The sequence below is a fragment of the Poromitra crassiceps genome, assembly GCF_964638095.1.
Source record: "Poromitra crassiceps genome assembly, chromosome: 4".
Classification (NCBI taxonomy): Eukaryota; Metazoa; Chordata; class Actinopteri; order Beryciformes; family Melamphaidae; genus Poromitra; species Poromitra crassiceps.
The window spans coordinates 26,918,724-26,937,473 of NC_139626.1; the positions used below are offsets into that span (position 1 = coordinate 26,918,724).

Here is an 18,750-nt window from a genome sequence, read left to right on the forward strand (position 1 = left end):
CGCTCACACCAGGAAGACACGGGCCTACCAGGTACATACGCTCGCACCATGAAGACACAGGCCTACCAGGTACATACGCTCACACCAGGAAGACACAGGCCTACCAGGTACATACGCTCACACCAGGAAGACACAGGCCTACCAGGTACATACGCTCACACCAGGAAGACACGGGCCTACCAGGTACATACGCTCGCACCATGAAGACACGGGCCTACCAGGTACATACACTCACACCATGAAGACACGGTCCTACCAGGTATGTATGCTCACACCAGGAAGACACGGGCCTACCAGGTACATACGCTCACACCAGGAAGACACAGGCCTACCAGGTACATACGCTCACACCAGGAAGACACGGGCCTACCAGGTACATACGCTCACACCATGAAGACACGGGCCTACCAGGTACATACGCTCACACCATGAAGACACGGGCCTACCAGGTACATACACTCACACCATGAAGACACGGTCCTACCAGGTATGTATGCTCACACCAGGAAGACACGGGCCTACCAGGTACATACGCTCACACCAGGAAGACACAGGCCTACCAGGTACATACGCTCACACCAGGAAGACACGGGCCTACCAGGTACATACGCTCACACCATGAAGACACGGGCCTACCAGGTACATACGCTCACACCATGAAGACACGGGCCTACCAGGTACATACGCTCACACCATGAAGACACGGGCCTACCAGGTACATACGCTCACACCATGAAGACACAGGCCTACCAGGTACATACGCTCACACCATGAAGACACAGGCCTACCAGGTACATACGCTCACACCAGGAAGACACGGGCCTACCAGGTACATACGCTCGCACCATGAAGACACGGGCCTACCAGGTACATACACTCACACCATGAAGACACGGTCCTACCAGGTATGTATGCTCACACCAGGAAGACACGGGCCTACCAGGTACATACGCTCACACCAGGAAGACACAGGCCTACCAGGTACATACGCTCACACCAGGAAGACACAGGCCTACCAGGTACATACGCTCACACCATGAAGACACAGGCCTACCAGGTACATACGCTCACACCATGAAGACACAGGCCTACCAGGTACATACGCTCACACCATGAAGACACGGGCCTACCAGGTACATACGCTCACACCATGAAGACACGGGCCTACCAGGTACATACGCTCACACCATGAAGACACGGGCCTACCAGGTACATACGCTCACACCATGAAGACACGGGCCTACCAGGTACATACGCTCACACCATGAAGACACAGGCCTACCAGGTACATACGCTCACACCAGGAAGACACGGGCCTACCAGGTACATACGCTCACACCAGGAAGACACGGGCCTACCAGGTACATACGCTCACACCATGAAGACACGGGCCTACCAGGTACATACACTCACACCATGAAGACACAGGCCTACCAGGTACATACGCTCACACCATGAAGACACAGGCCTACCAGGTACATACGCTCACACCAGGAAGACACGGGCCTACCAGGTACATACGCTCGCACCATGAAGACACGGGCCTACCAGGTACATACACTCACACCATGAAGACACGGTCCTACCAGGTATGTATGCTCACACCAGGAAGACACGGGCCTACCAGGTACATACGCTCACACCAGGAAGACACAGGCCTACCAGGTACATACGCTCACACCAGGAAGACACAGGCCTACCAGGTACATACGCTCACACCATGAAGACACAGGCCTACCAGGTACATACGCTCACACCATGAAGACACAGGCCTACCAGGTACATACGCTCACACCATGAAGACACGGGCCTACCAGGTACATACGCTCACACCATGAAGACACAGGTCTACCAGGTACATACGCTCACACCATGAAGACACAGGCCTACCAGGTACATACGCTCACACCATGAAGACACAGGCCTACCAGGTACATACGCTCACACCATGAAGACACGGGCCTACCAGGTACATACGCTCACACCATGAAGACACAGGCCTACCAGGTACATACGCTCGCACCATGAAGACACAGGCCTACCAGGTACATACGCTCACACCATGAAGACACAGGCCTACCAGGTACATACGCTCACACCATGAAGACACAGGCCTACCAGGTACATACGCTCACACCATGAAGACACAGGCCTACCAGGTACATACGCTCACACCATGAAGACACAGGCCTACCAGGTACATACGCTCACAACATGAAGACACAGGCCTACCAGGTACATACGCTCACACCATGAAGACACGGGCCTACCAGGTACATACGCTCACACCATGAAGACACAGGCCTACCAGGTACATACGCTCACACCATGAAGACACAGGCCTACCAGGTACATACGCTCACACCATGAAGACACAGGCCTACCAGGTACATACGCTCACACCATGAAGACACGGGCCTACCAGGTACATACGCTCACACCATGAAGACACAGGCCTACCAGGTACATACGCTCACACCATGAAGACACAGGCCTACCAAGTACATACGCTCACACCATGTCTAGTTTGGCAGAGAATACCCACTGCAGCTGTAACCTTTGTAAAGTGCGACCATAGATGAATGCCACACAAGTTCAAAATGTCTCTCGTTCCGTTGTGTACGTTTCAATCCACTGATATGGCCATGGGAAATATATGTAAGAATTCAAGCATGTGTAAGAAATCCTGTGGTTTTACATTATTCTACATTTTTCCCCACTTCAAATAAGTTACCTTTGTCGATTTTTCTGTGCAGACAATACTCCACTTCGTGTCTTGGCTTTACTTTCAAGTCTATTCATTCATGAAGTTATTGTTTCTGACACCGAGGAAAAGAACAGTTTGTCTTCCGATTCCTCTCCCTTGTTTGAAATCTCTCAACCTTTCAATCCCCTGCCTCTCTTCCTCCGTGCCAGGTGGAACTAATGCAGTACAAGGATGCGCGTATCAAGCTGATGAATGAGATCCTGAACGGCATCAAAGTGCTGAAGCTGTACGCATGGGAGAACTCCTTCAGGGACAAGGTCCAGGACATTCGGGAGAAGGAACTCAATGTGCTGCGCAAGACAGCCTACCTGGGCGCGCTCTCCACCATGGCCTGGACCAGCGCTCCTTTCCTGGTATGCTCAAGCCGGATGTCTTTTTGTCACAGGGTGTCTGTTTTATGGTCATCGTGTGGATGTTCATGTTCAGCTGTAGCCAGGTTTGTTCCGTGCTCTAGGATGGAGAGAACCTCACAACAAAGTCATTTAAAAATCTAGCAATTTTAAAGGACCATTACTTAGTTGATTGATTGATGGATTGACTTTATTCATGGGTATAGAGACAATAAAAGATCCATGGAATAGCATGTAAAAGTGTAAACACTTGTTTCCAACATGGTCCCTGATGTTTTAATAACAGGACAGACAATAACACAAAACATATAGTCATTTAAAAACTGTAGCGAAAAACCCCATCACAAACATAAAATAGATTAGACACCAATACATATGGTACTTATAAAAAAAAGTCCTAAAATCGTCCATTTTAGTCCCACTCAAATTACATTAGAAACTACACAAAACATTTACACAAGAATAGAAACAGTCATCACAGTTAAACACAGATTCATCTAGAAAACTAGATGAGCATGCCTCTAAAACCCCTCTAGACTCTGACAGTTTGATGCCTAGTGGAAGGCTGTTCCACAGTATGTGGAAGGCTGTTCCACAGTATGTGGAAGGCTGTTCCACAGTAAGGTCCCTGTGTAAAAAAAAAAAAGGAGGAGCTCCGAGCTACACCGTTCACCCGTGGTACTATACATGAGCTCACACTGGCCTTTGTGTTGTGTCCATGCTGAGTAGGGTTCAAACAAATTGGCATAAGCCAACAGCGAGCACACTCACCGGTGTTTCTAAAGTTTCGGTGCACGGCACAGGAGAACACTTGGTAGGAGAAGGAGAGCCAGCACACAAAAATGTCCTTTCGTCAGGTTTATTCCAGCTTTTCACCAGGTACAACACACGGACGTTTCAGCCTAACGGCCTTCTTCAGCATGTCATGCTGAGTAGGGACCATGACTATCTGTGAGCCCATGTAGTGTGGTATGGAGCAGTACCATTATCATGTTATACATGTGGTTGAGTTTCAACTGTTCTATCCTGCGGTGCACTGGCAGCAGGCCCACCTTCTTGAATTCATTACTCCCTACATGAGTTCTAGGAGGTGCATCTAATAAGAAACGAAGTAACGATGTTATTTTAGATCACCTGCAGTTTGTTGCTGAGGTTTGCCGTCAAGCCACTATACCAAGCAGAACACACATAATCAAAATTACACTGAACCAAAGCTTCACCGGTAGGACATAGCACGTGGGAGGTACTGTAGGTACTGCACTACTTTCTGGGGGAGACGTACATTGTACGTTGTGTGGGTGCCTCTGCGGGGAGAGCATTTCCAAGAGGAATGGTGCATTCAAGTGCTATTAGATAAATCTGAAAAACTACTTGGTAGTTAGCCAAACTAACTATGATCACTTTTAAAGAGTATAGTGCAGGTTGGAGACCACTTTGCATTAATATGTGGGACTGGTATGTAGCAATAGGATTCTCTTTTGTTTTCTTGTTTTTTGTTTCACACATAGCTGCATGTAAACTGTTTTTGTAAAGCAGCTGGCACATGCTCAATAAAAAGTAATCTGGGCATCACTCAGCCATACAGCAAAAACAACAATACAGCATGTATTTCAGAGAGTTACTACAATGCAGCTAACAATACAAGGGATCAGTGTTGCTAAACAAACAGCTTACTGGGGGTAACTTTTTAATGGGACCCTATGGAGCCAGCCTTGAGTGTCTCACTCTAACCGGCTGTGCCGTTTAACAATTCACTTCATTTTAAAAACTGCGACAGTTCACACAACCTTAACACAACATATATTATACATCAGACTCTTGAGCTCTCACTCAGAATGTCAAAATATAAGCGATGTGATGTATAGTTTTTGAGATATTAACGTTTGTTTGGCACAACTCATACTAGTTAACTGCTGCAGGGTTCTGCATTTCCGGGGGGTTGTGATGTCACGCTGATTTGTCCTATTCACCTTATGTTCCAACACAGGGGTCAGCCAGTTACTTCCTATTGTGTTGACACTGCCTGTGACAGTACAGTGCTAGTGACCAGGTAAAACAGACGGTGTTTTGAACAGGAAGTCATAACACAACTGGGTCAAGTGTGCGGGGCTACATAAGGTGAATACAGCATGTATTTCAGTGTGGTGGGTTATGAGCAGTGTTGGGCAAGTTACTTTAAATTAGTAACTTAGTTACAGTTACTAGTTACTGCTCTGAAAAGTAACTTAGTTACTTTAAGTTACTCGCTAGTTACTAGGAAAGTAACTTTTGAGTTACTTTTTTTAATTCTTAACGAGCCTGTTTAAACCGCAATAATTGTAAGTATGTTACGTTACTGATGAAGTAATTCGTTACAGTACTCGTTACCGCAAAAAGTAACTTAGTTACTGTAACGCGTTAGTCCCAACACTGGTTATGAGAGGGTTACTTACAATGCAGCTAACAATACAGCATGTATTTCAGTGTGGTGGGTATTTTGAGCTGTGGAAGGCCATGTCATTCCTCAGTCACTGGTTGAATGCACTGTGCCAGTGTGTGGACACTATCACAGCACTACATGTCTACAGTAGATTGATGGACCTCGGTGTCTGAGGGGCTTTTGTGTCTGGTGTGCTTACAGGTTGCCTTGACGACGTTCGCCGTGTATGTGACTGTGGATGAGAACAATATCCTGGATGCAGGGAAGGCCTTTGTGTCGCTCTCACTCTTCAACATCCTTAGGTTTCCTCTCAACATGCTGCCACAGGTCATCAGCAGCATCGTACAGGTGGGAACTCTTTTCTTTGCTTTGATTTGTCTTTCTTTTCTTTTCTCGTCTTCTGCACGGTGTGCTGGTGGTGTTCATTTCATTCAGTGGCCTGTTTGTTTGTTCTGCATCTCAGGCCAGTGTCTCCCTGAGGCGAATCCAAAACTTCCTGAGTCACGATGAGCTGGACCCACATTCGGTGGACAGGAAAAACACAACCACAGGTAAAACAAACCCCTGCTGCTCCCATTCCTGCTTAGAGTTAGAGCACTGAGCAGTATTGATTTATGTATTTGTTTATGTAGTTTTAAGGTTGTCAAAAGTATAGATTTTTAATTTGTGTGTTTGTGTGTGTAATACACACACAAACACACAAATTAAAAATCTATACACATATATACAGTATATATATATATACACTCTGTGTCTGTGTGTGTGTGTGTGTGTGTGTGTGTGTGTGTGTGTGTGTGTGTGTGTGTGTGTGTGTGTGTGTGTGTGTGTGTGTGTGTGTGTGTGAAAACAGTTATTGAGCGTTTATTTGAGTCATTCATGCACAAATGCACTGGTCCACAACTTAACTCAAATCAACTCTCAATAGCTGTCAAACTAAATGGCAATAAAAATGTAAGGGAAACACTGAAAACTTGGTAAAACTCTTTTGGGAAATCGTCAAATTTAAAGATCTAAATATCAACATCAATCTCGAACATCAGCAATGGACAGCTTCAATCACAGACTTTTCACATCACTGTTCTTATTGCACACGCTCACAACTCACTAGGATGGTTGCCACAACCCCATCAGTTACTTCCTGTTTGAGAAATTATGCAATGTCATTTTTATTTGTGGAGTAACCTGACTGCGCTCTCAAAATATTTTTTTAGCGCATGATGGTCACTGCTGTCCCCTTTGTACCTGTCACCTGCCATCTGGCTGAGAGCCTGTGTATACACCGCCTTTTGAGTGGTGTTGGGTGACTACTAGCTCAGAAATGCTTTTCACAGTCGAGTCTTTTCAAACATGGAAAAGCAGCGTTCTGCTGAAAAGACTCATTACCTCTTGTTGCTCAACAGATTATTCGCTGACAGTTGTCAATGGGAAATTCACCTGGGCTAAAGAAGATCCTCCTGCTCTGCACAAGTACGTTCAACATTTCCAAGAAATTAATTCCCGAAAACAGCTCCACATTTGTGTGTAATGACAATCTGTTATCTTCAAATACAATCCCCATGTATTTTATGTTTGTGTTGTCATGCCTGGGGCTATGGTTGAACAATACAACCATTATAGATCACACTAACCACATTTCACCTACCCTGGTAAAGCAGCCGGTCACGTGAACTCACATTTCATTTCGTTCTTCGTTTCCGTCTGGCCTCAACTCTGGGAGGGCCTTCTGCAGAAACTGCAAAGCAGATGAGCCAATCAGCGACCCGCCTCGTAGTTGACATCGTAACCGGCCAATCAGGAACATCGCTAGCAAAACAGCAATGGCCGCCTCCTTGCCTGTCCGCCTCAAGGAGTAATGTCAACATTTGACTAGTTTGAACAGGCATAAAGTGCAGTTATTGCAGAAATAGACTCAATAACAACAATTAAACAAGTACAGGAGCATGCAACAGCAGAGTTTCTGGGTGGAAAATATGTTTTTGCCGTTCTCCCGAGTGGATTTGGGTTTGACTGGATCCAACGCTGATTGGCTGAAGGAGTTGTCTGTCAAGGCAAGTACACCCGCCCAACTTCCACCCACTGCGAACACTGGGTGAAAGCTTCAGGCCAGAAATGTGAGTTTACGTGACCGGCTGGTTTACCAGGCTACATTTCACCTGGCTCGGGCTTGGGCTAATTATCATGCTGTATAAATGCCTGCTGTGTTCGCAGTATTAACTTGATGGTGCCCCAAGGCTCTCTGCTGGCCGTGGTGGGTCACGTCGGCTGCGGGAAGTCCTCCCTGATCTCTGCACTGCTGGGTGAAATGGAGAAACTGGAGGGAGAGGTTTCTATTCGGGTAAGAGTTCACATGTCAGAGCCTGAGGGAGTATTGTGCTGCATGACTGACAGGCAGGTATGCTTCAGATATTCATCTCGCCTACGCAGTCAAAATCAGATCACCCAAATGTGTCTCCGATGTAAACGGTCTAAAATTAAAGGTGCTATGTGTCACATTAGAACATAAACAAATCATTGCTACATTATTTTTGATATATTAGAATAATTAGCATAAACAAACAAGAGAAATTCAAGAGTGGCATTTTAATGGCAGGTGTAAATATACCGTAATCCTGCTAAATCATATCTAAATACAAAAGGCATCCTCCGGCCTCTCTCCCCAGGGTTCGGTGGCCTACGTACCCCAGCAGGCCTGGATCCAGAATAACACCCTGAGGGATAATATCCTGTTTGGGAAAGCCTACAATGAGCAGAAGTACCACTGCGTTCTGGAGGCCTGCGCCCTCACCCCTGACCTGGAAGTGCTGCCTGGGGGAGACATGACCGAGATAGGAGAGAAGGTAGAGTAAAGAACAACGCATCGGTTTAAACCTCAGGCTGTATATGTAAGCCTTTACTTTCATTTTCCCTTGAAGCAGAACTTTAGATCCCCTTTTTATGAGCCGAGCCGGAGGCATTATGGTTTCGGGTTGTACGTCCGTCCGATGTTCGTTAACGTGATATCTCAGGAATGCCTTGACGGAATTTTGACAAATTTGGCTCAAACGTCCACTTGGACTCGAGGATGAACTGATTACATTTTGGTGGTCAAAGTTCAAGGTCACTGTGACCTCACGGATGCCATTTTCTAGCTCGTTAAGGCGATATCTCAGGAACACATTGATGTAATTTTGTCACATTTGGCTCATGGATAAACTGATTACATTTTGGTGGTCAAAGTTCAAGGTCACTGTGACCTCATGAATGTCATTTTCAGGCTCGTTAACGCAATATCTCAGTAACGCCTTGACGGAATTTCTTCACATTTGGCTGAAAGGTCCACTTGGACTCAAGGATGAACTGATTACATTTTGGTGGTCAAAGTTCAAGGTCACTGTGACCTCACGAGCACCATTTTCTAACTCGTTAACGCGGACGGAATTTCATCACATTTGGCTCAAACGTCAAAGTCTGGACAGACATGGATGTCGACTGCTCACTTGTTGGCGGAGGCATATATCCACGGTGCGGTCATTCTTAATTGTTTCTGTTTTCAGGTATCAGCTTTGGTTTCCTTTCTTTCAGCAATTTTGTGTTGTCTGTCATCGTAAATCTGTCTGGATATACAGTAAGTGAAGTGGTGCTTCATTCCCGGGTTTCCCACACTTTTTCAGATTAAAGGGATATTTCTGGTTATTTGACGTTTGACGTGGGGTTGTATGAGGTACTTATCGATAGTCAGTGTATCATCTACAGTAGATGGTGGTCTGGGCGCACACATTTTGGAGAAGTAGAGAGTAATACCAGCACAGAAGCAAAGCAATATACAGCAGCAAAATGTATTTTAGCCACCTAAAAGAAGGCCCACCTAAACAAATCAATATCAGTTGTGTATATATATATTATCTATTATTATCTATATTAACAACATTTTCAGCGCTTTACCTTGCCGTCAAACAGACCTTTTCTTTGGCACTACATCTTCTCAACCGTAGAACCTCTTCTTCCGCACTGTATTTCACCGCAGATGGCTGTTTGGGTCTGCTCTAGTCTGTCTATCTGTCCACTCATTTCTCTGGTGTCTCTTAACCCTGCAGGGCATCAACCTCTCGGGTGGGCAGAGACAGAGGGTGAGCCTGGCCCGGGCGCTGTACAGCGAGGCTGATGTCTACCTGCTGGACGATCCGCTGTCCGCCGTGGACGCCCACGTGGCCAAACACATCTTTGACAACCTCATCGGCCCGGAGGGGGCACTACAGGGCAAGGTGAGGAGAGGAACCCGGCCGCCTAGCCAGACCGGCTGCTGCTCAACCACGCTGTAACAGTTTGTGAATTTGAGGGGAAAAAACAAAGCCTTGAAAGTTGTTGAAACTAGACATAAATAGACATGGGTCATTGAAAGTGTTGAATTTCAAAAGGGCCTTTCTGTGTGGAGTTTGCATGTTCTCCCCGTGCCCCCTGGGGGTTTCCTTCATATAGGAACCCCCTTCACCAAAACATGCAATATCCCGGTTGCTAATGTGGTTCCTCCTCTGGTCGTTAAGTGCGCCTGTTCGGAGGGAGGGGAACTGGTTGGGGGGGGGGGGGGGGGGGGAGTGTTGAATTTATATATTTTGTGTAAAAATTAAATTTTCTTTTTGTTTGTTTTTACTCAACGTATAGCACAGCACAGTTGTGTTCACACATTCAAGCCTCTCTCTTGTATTGTTGTCTGTGAGCTTCTCTAAAGCCTGCTAGTTCTCAGTGTTGTAACAATAATTAACCTTGATCCATGTCTCAAACTATGCGATGATGGTCCTTGAATTTGAGGGAATTGGGCCTGCAAAGTCCTTGAATTGGACCTTTAAGAAGGTGTGGGAACCCTGTGCTTGAGTTAAAAGCTGCAGTTTTCATCTTATTCACTGAGAAATGTTTGCAAATAAAGGTGTAGTGCAAAGCAAACAAGCCCTCTAAGAGCACTGTGCAAGCAAATAGAACCTTCATGACTAACTGCAAGTGCAAATTGCTTCAGGTGTATGTAAGTCTAACAGTCCGAACACATAAAACACCTATCCTACACTGAAGCAACGCAGCGTGGAGGCAGTTTCATTTTGGCGTCCTTGTTAACAGGGGAGACCGGTCACACCAGACACAGCTCGTTACCATTTTTCCATATAATTTACATAATGCATGACCATGACAGACACAAAAAGGTGTTTATATTAGTCTCGTTTGCCAGACTTCCCTCCCTTCCGGGAGAGGAGTCTGGCAGCGCTGATCTCCACTCTGGACTTGCCGGGGGAAATGCTCTATTTGGTTTAACCTAGTCTCACTTACCAGACTCTCTCCCTACAACGGGGGATCCAATCGTTTTCAGCGTGTAGCACCGAGCTAGCATTGTTGACTTTGAGTGTTTCACAGCGGCACAGGCATTTGAGATGGACAGATTTGTCAGGGAGGGAGCAGGAAGGAAATCCATATATGGTCGCGCGGGTTGGAGCCAATGGCAGAGCTTGCAGGGAGCGTCAAGGGATTTTCTTCCGCTGGTGACTGAAATGGTCGCCACCAATGGCAGAGCTTCTACCAGCAGGCTGTTTCCATGCAGCCAGACTTCTCTCGCGGAAGGGAGGGAAGTCTGGCAAGTGAGACTATGAATACTGTATATAGGCCTCAGTGTCTGAGCCAGCATCAGAGTTTCAGGCAGATTGATTTTAATATACTACAGAGGAAGTTGTATCTCTTATCTTTGGTTTATTACTTTGCATCCTCTTTAATCCATGTTGGATTTTCCTATTTATGACACCAAGTTCTGATAAGAAATGTCCTTGACGCTGTCGCCTGGTGCTAAAGTGTGTACTGTAGATTGTAGCTCCCTGGATTTGTCTTGGCAGTGATACAATTTTTGCCGTGTGTGTCCGTGCGTGTGTGTGTGTGTCCGTGTGTGTGTGCGTGTGCGTGTGTGTGTGTGTGTCCGTGTGTGTGTGTCCGTGCGTGTGTGTGTGTGTCCGTGCGTGTGTGTGTCCGTGCATGTGTGTGTGTGTGTGTGTGTGTCCGTGCGTGTGTGTGTCCGTGCGTGTGTGTGTGTGTGTCCGTGCGTGTGTGTGATGACGTTATGTGCACATAGTAACATGTGAGAGCTAATAATAGAGGTTCCTCTTGTTGTTTGGCTCTAGACACGCATCCTGGTGACACATGGCATCAGCTTTCTGCCTCAGGTGGACAACATCATGGTGCTTGTGGAGGGCCGGGTGTCGGAGATGGGCTCCTACCAGGAGCTGCTCAACCAGAACGGAGCCTTCGCCGAGTTCCTCAGGAACTACGCTCTGGAGGACATCATAGAGGAGGATGCAACCGGTACAGCCGCTTCTTATATCACCTAAAATGTGCATAGATAATATGTATGTTTGAGCAAGAAGAGTGGTATAATATACTGATAACCATGCCTTTCTAGAGGATATGATGGAAGATGAGGAGGAATTGTTCCCTGACGACACCCTTAGCAACCACACAGACATGGTGGACAATGAGCCGGTGGTCAACGAAGCCAAGAGAAAGTTCATAAGGTACATTTTGTTGTAATGAGGAATGTTGCGTGTTGGAGTCAGCTAGTTTAATCTGGAACAAATGCTTCATGCTCCATAGGTGTATCAACATCATATTAACATTGGATGAAACTTCTAAGTGTTTTCCTTTTTAAAAATTGAAAGAAAAAACAAATGATCATTATAACAATAAGTGAAATAGACACCAATGCACAGTCCACTATTCCACAGGATAGAATGGGCCTCCACAAACTTAGCACTTCAGTCCCCAATGTGGTGTCTCGGCAGCCTAACCCCCGGCAGGTGAGAGTGGGAGGACGGCCAGCCACGACATGTGACATCAGAGCCGGGGTTCCGCGTCAGCAGTAAGAGGTAGTTCCCCAATTAGCTGCTGATTCAGTGGGACCGCTCGCAGCTGCGCGCTGTTAGGAGCGGCCGATCGCTCGCAGCTGCGCGCTGTTAGGAGCGGCTCACACGGCTGAGACTGATTCGACAATCAGCTCAGCTAGATAGCAGACGGAGCTCTGAAGGTTCACTGTGTGGCTGGCTCTCCTCGAGAGAGGGGGTCCTCTCCTTGCTGTCGGGCGGTAGGTGACTTTTACACTCCTCTCCTTAAGCTTATGAAAATGACTATGATTTCTGACCAATCCTGTCTCTTATCGCACGCAGGCAAGATGCTGGAGCAGATAACTCAGGCAAGGTACTGGTGGCAATCTACTGGAGAATGAAGCAGAGGACTGGAGCGCTTAGTGCAACGTTATGGGGAAACCTCACATGCAAGGACGCGCATGTGAACCCCCACCTGCTTTGTTGGACATGAAGGAACAGCCCCGAGAAGGGAGGAATTTAAGTTGGACTTTGAATTGAGTTAATTTTGGTTAATAAAACAACGCGAGAGCGTTTAAACCTGCTTTAAGTGTCTTGGCTTGCATCAGAGTTACCACAAATGGTGGAGAATGCAGGCAACTCTGATTCAACGCCAACCTCATGCACTAGGGAGCAAAAGCTGGCTCTAGTGGCGCTGGAAAAAAAAAGCCAAAGTGAATTACAGCAGGTCGTAAAAGAATTGGGGAAAAAAAAAAGTAGAGAAAAACTCGTCATAGACCGATGCCTACGCTCCTTGCCGCCCGACGCCAGAAAACGCCAGCCACTCAGGACCGACCCGGCCGGGACAGCCGCCGCCGTCAGCCGCCGCCACCGGGCCCCACGCAGAGCGAGCCGCGCCCTGATCCCCCTGACGAGGGGAAACGGATTCCCCATCAGCGCCTCACCTGCCCAGCCTTCTGGACGGGTTCTGAAGGACCGGGGTCTGAAAGCTCGGCTGGAGACGAAGGTCCGCCCGACGCCAGAAAAGAAAGCAGAAAATGAGGACGACTCTGAAGAAGAGACTCCCCCAGTGAAAGTGGCGAAGAAGGCCACTCCAGCTGAAGCTACTCCAGCTGCCAAGGATGCGACCAAGCCTGCAGTAAAGGCCCAGCAGGCTAAAGAAAAGTCAGAAGGATGAAGACGAGGAGACATGGAAAAGAGATATGGAAGCTCGCCGCACGGGCAGCGAGCTTAGGGGGAGGATATGTGGTGTCTCGGCAGCCTAACCCCCGGCAGGTGAGAGTGGGAGGACGGCCAGCCACGACATGTGACATCAGAGCCGGGGTTCCGCGTCAGCAGTAAGAGGTAGTTCCCCAATTAGCTGCTGATTCAGTGGGACCGCTCGCAGCTGCGCGCTGTTAGGAGCGGCCGATCGCTCGCAGCTGCGCGCTGTTAGGAGCGGCTCACACGGCTGAGACTGATTCGACAATCAGCTCAGCTAGATAGCAGACGGAGCTCTGAAGGTTCACTGTGTGGCTGGCTCTCCTCGAGAGAGGGGGTCCTCTCCTTGCTGTCGGGCGGTAGGTGACTTTTACACTCCTCTCCTTAAGCTTATGAAAATGACTATGATTTCTGACCAATCCTGTCTCTTATCGCACGCAGGCAAGATGCTGGAGCAGATAACTCAGGCAAGGTACTGGTGGCAATCTACTGGAGAATGAAGCAGAGGACTGGAGCGCTTAGTGCAACGTTATGGGGAAACCTCACATGCAAGGACGCGCATGTGAACCCCCACCTGCTTTGTTGGACATGAAGGAACAGCCCCGAGAAGGGAGGAATTTAAGTTGGACTTTGAATTGAGTTAATTTTGGTTAATAAAACAACGCGAGAGCGTTTAAACCTGCTTTAAGTGTCTTGGCTTGCATCAGAGTTACCACACCAACCAACGTTACTTCCTCGCGCACCTTTCTCAAAACAATGTCCTTTTTATTGCAGTCCATCGATAATATATACAGTACGGTTTATGGGTCCATCACACATCAAGCAGCATCTGGTCTATGTAAACTAGGTCTATAACAGCCTGTCCAGCCAGTGACGGCTTGAGACTCGCTGCCACAGCTGTCAATCATCCCTTTTTATATCATCAAATAACTACTTAAAAGCAAACTGATCAGAAAAATGACCACTTGCACAGACATTAGCGTGATCTAAAATCATACAAACCACCTTTGGAAAAAAATGATCTGACGTGTACTTTGATTGTTTAGTTTGGTTCATTTTCCCATCCACTAACATGGCGGAGGCGGGCCTTGTGACCTCAAGATTCAAGATTCAAGATTTTTATTGTCACTCCGTAGTACAAGTATCACGTGTGAAATTCTTGTGCTGTGAACTCCGTTTACAACATAGTACAAATATAACAGGGCATATGAGTGCAAAAACAACAAGAGACACAACACACAAGACACACAAGAGACACAACAAGCAATAAGGCAGTAGAGTGATAAGACAAGTCAGAGACAGTGGCATATTCACTGCACATAGGTGCACATGTCATGTGCATACTTTGGACGTACTTAAACATTTTAAATTCGACGTATTTGACGTACAGGTGCAAATAGCATATACCTAATTAAACATACAATTAAACATTAGACATACATAATGGTAGCATCTACAGTGCGGTACAGTACGGCTACTACACTATTTGTGTATGTTAAGGAGTCTCGTGGCCTGCGGGAAGAAACTGTCCCTCAAGCGGGACCCTGTATCTCCTCCCTGAGGGTAGCAGGGAGAACAGGCTGTTGTGGGGATGGTTTGTGTCTTTGATGATCTTCAGGGACCTCCTGAGGCACCGCTGGTTATATAGTTCCTGCAGTTCTGGCAGCTCACATCCTGTTACGTGCTGGGCCGTGCGTCTCACTCTTCGTAGCGCCCTGCGGTCCATGATGGTACAGTTCCCGTACCAGGTGGTGAAGCAGCCAGTCAGCAGGCTTTCAATGGTGCCTCTGTAGAAGTCCCTAAGGATTTCTGGCCTTAGCCCAAATTTCTTTAGGCGCCTGAGTCCGTGTAGTCGCTGTTGGGCCTTTTTGACAACAGTGGCGGTGTGACCGGCCCATGTCAGGTCCTGGTGGATGTTGACTCCCAGGTACTTGAAGCTGTCCACCCTTTCCACCACTGTGCCGTTGATGGTGATTGGGGGGTGTGCGTCCCCCCCCTCCTGTAGTCTACAATGATCTCCTTGGTCTTGGAGACGTTCAGAGAGAGGTAGTTGTCCTGGCACCACTGTTCTAGGGCCTTCACCTCCTCTCTGTAGGCCGTCTTGTCGCCCCTGGAGATCAGCCCCACGACTGCTGTGTCGTCTGCAAACTTCACGATGGTGTTAGAGATTTGAGTCGCCACGCAGTCGTGGGTGTAGAGGTCGTACCAGAAGGGGCTGGAGACGCATCCCTGGGTGCTCCTATGCTGATGGTCAGTGGGGAGGAGGTGAGGTTGCCCACTCTCACCACCTGGTGGCGGTCTGTCAGAAAGTCCAGGATCCAGTCACACATTGCTGTGTTTAGTCTCAGGACCTTGAGCTTGCTTACCAGCCTGGAGGGTACTATGGTGTTGAATGCTGAGCTGTAGTCCACGAACAGCATTCTCACATAGGTGTCCTTCCCCTCCAGGTGTGAGAGGGCAGTGTGGAGTATGTGTGCTATTGCATCCGCCATGCTCCTGTTGGGGCGGTATGCAAATTGGAGCGGGTCGTGGTCCGGGGGGAGTGTGGGGCGGATCTGTGATATGACCAGCTTTTCAAAGCACTTGCTGGCTATGGGCGTGAGGGCTATTGGGCGCCAGTCATTTAGGCTGGTCACTTTCTGCTGTTTGGGGATGGGGATGATCGTTGCCGCTTTGAAGCAGGAGGGAACTTGCCGGAGGGAGAGGGACTGGTTGAAAATGTCTGTGTATACGCCTGCCAGCTGGTGGGCTCATTAACTCATTAACTCAAATCAACTCTCAATAACTGTCAAACAGTTTGAGAGTTGATTTTAGTTAATGAGTTATTAATTTGAGTTAGTGTGGACCAGTGATGTCACTGGTCCACACTTTAACACTCAATAACTGTCAAATTAAATGACAGACTTCAAAACAGTTTACAGTTTTCTGATATACTACTGATGTTCTAATGATACAAAGCTGGTTGAAAATGGGCAGAGTGTTCCTTTAAGAGCAAATTCTTATTTACAATGGCGACCTGGCATAACTAGGTTGCTTTCAGTCTCTGCCACCTGATTCTTGTATTAATTCATTCAGGAGTCTTCAAATCACTAAACCGTAAGCTACTGATTTCGCTTGTCCCATCACAGGCAGATCAGCATAATTTCAGCGGACGGAGAGAACCCCAAGACGAGGTCGGTGAGGAAGCATGTCTGCAGCCAGAGGAAGCACTCAGACTCCCAACCAGAGAAGAAGAAGCAGGCTGGGGCGGAGAAGCTGATCCAGGCAGAGACCACCGAGAGGGGCAGGGTCGGTCCTCCCTTCTCTATATTCCTTACTTTCTCTCTCTCTCTTATTCGTCTTCTAATCGCCCTTTAACCCCAGAATTTCCAAGTCATGATTATGATCATTATCTTGAGGAATTCACTACAGATTTTGAAAAAAGAGGCAGTGAAAGATATGAATATATGAGTAACTGTAATGATTATGGCTATGCTCAGATTCCTCAGTGTGATAGAGGTTTCGACTGTGAAGGGAACTGATTGTACTGGAAGCAGCCAAAAATAACACTGTCATGGATTCTACCACAAACAGGCCTAAAGCAACTTCAAGGATTAGTGAATCACATCTACCTCCTGTTGGTGAAAACTTGACATTACATGTCAGGCGTTCTGGGCACCCAGAGTCAGAGTCTTATTAGTCTCGCTAGCCAGCCTCCTCTCCCTTCTGTCCGAGGAGTCTGGCGCCGCAGGTCTCCATAACTGGGATAAACCCTCCCCTGCTCTACTCTGCTCTCCCATTTGAGCGACTGTTTCGGTGGCAGCCGGCTGTCAGTTCAGAACAAAATAATATCAAACCGAACTTGGGTGACTTATAAATCATATTTAAAGCTAGAAACAAGGTCCAGGGTGTAAAAATAAGTGGAATACTCCTTTAAACATGATAATGACATAATGACTGCGGCGCACAGAAGCGGAAGTCTTGGCGTTGCTTTACACCGAAATATCAGCCGTCTGCCCTCTCATACAGTCAGTCTTCAGACTGATCCCTCATACAGTCAGTCTTCAGACTGAGAGACTCTGGGCATTCGGCTGCATGATTTAACTCTGTTTCAAAGCTACCTAGTACAACCACAGTCTTGTACTAGGCAGCGCCACAGGAGCAGTTTGGGGGTCAGTGCCTTGCTCATGGGCTCCTCTAAGTTGTTTTGTTAGACACGTTTATTTTCCCCAACCATATCGTCCCGTTTGGATCAGCGAACCTCCAGTTACAAGCCCGCCTTTCCAACCTTTCCAACCTCGCCCTCTGAGCTGATTTGGATTGAACTTGTTCTATTAATTGCACTCCCTCGTTGTCCCTCGTTGTCCCTCGTTGTCCCCCACTCCCAGGTGAAAATGAAGGTGTACCTGGAGTACGCCAAGGCGGTGGGACCCCTGCTCTCGGTGTTCATCTGCTTCCTGTACGGCTGCCAGAACGCCGCCGCCATCGGAGCAAACATCTGGCTCAGCGCATGGACCAATGATGCGCACAATAGTACTCAGGAGAACGTTCATATGAGGGTGGGGGTGTACGCAGCGCTGGGGATTGCACAAGGTAAGATATCTGCTATCTCTTGTTAGCTAGACCTGATGCAGCTTTAGGTAGTTTTGAAAATGAACACTATTTTTCAGCAATCTTTTGGAGAATAAGTGGAAAAATAATTTCTTGTGGTTAAATGCCATGAAATACTACATGATATAATTCTATTTGACTCGACTGGCTACCTGTAACCTGCACCCACACAGCTACCTGTAACCTGCACCCACACAGCTTGGCACTGCTGAGTTTCATTGAAATGAACTGACTTGTAGCTCTTCTGAACAGTTAAAATGCTTTTTCACAGCAAAGATATTGTGGGTGAGAGGGCATTCAACAATAATAGCTTCAATGTTCTTAGTAGAGCTGGGCAATAGACAGATATTATATCAAATTGTGATATGAGACTAGATATTGTCTTAGATTTTGGATATCGTATGTCATAACAAGTGTTGTCTTTTCCTGGTTTTAAAGGCTGCATTACAGTAAGCGATGTAATTTTCTGAACTTCCCAGACTGTTCTAGCTGTCTGTTATTTACATTTACCCACTTAGTCATTAAATCCACATTACTGGTGATTATTTATCAAAAATCTCATTGTGTAAATCAGGGCTGGACTGGGACCAAAAAAGCTAC

The 18,750-nt window shown here is 47.2% G+C and overlaps 1 protein-coding gene across 2 annotated transcripts in view; it reads left to right on the top strand.

The window, feature by feature from the left end:
• The window catches only part of abcc3 (ATP-binding cassette, sub-family C (CFTR/MRP), member 3), a 77,734-nt gene that overhangs the window by 35,697 nt on the left and 23,287 nt on the right, over positions 1-18,750 (top strand). For both annotated transcript variants that reach the window (XM_083635401.1, XM_083635402.1), the window contains 11 exons: positions 2,917-3,120; positions 5,738-5,884; positions 6,000-6,087; positions 6,937-7,003; positions 7,745-7,871; positions 8,197-8,373; positions 9,610-9,777; positions 11,665-11,845; positions 11,943-12,054; positions 16,689-16,848; positions 17,928-18,132. In XM_083635401.1, coding sequence (XP_083491527.1) covers positions 2,917-3,120; positions 5,738-5,884; positions 6,000-6,087; positions 6,937-7,003; positions 7,745-7,871; positions 8,197-8,373; positions 9,610-9,777; positions 11,665-11,845; positions 11,943-12,054; positions 16,689-16,848; positions 17,928-18,132 — 1,636 coding nt within the window. The remainder of the gene's footprint in view (positions 1-2,916; positions 3,121-5,737; positions 5,885-5,999; positions 6,088-6,936; positions 7,004-7,744; positions 7,872-8,196; positions 8,374-9,609; positions 9,778-11,664; positions 11,846-11,942; positions 12,055-16,688; positions 16,849-17,927; positions 18,133-18,750) is intronic.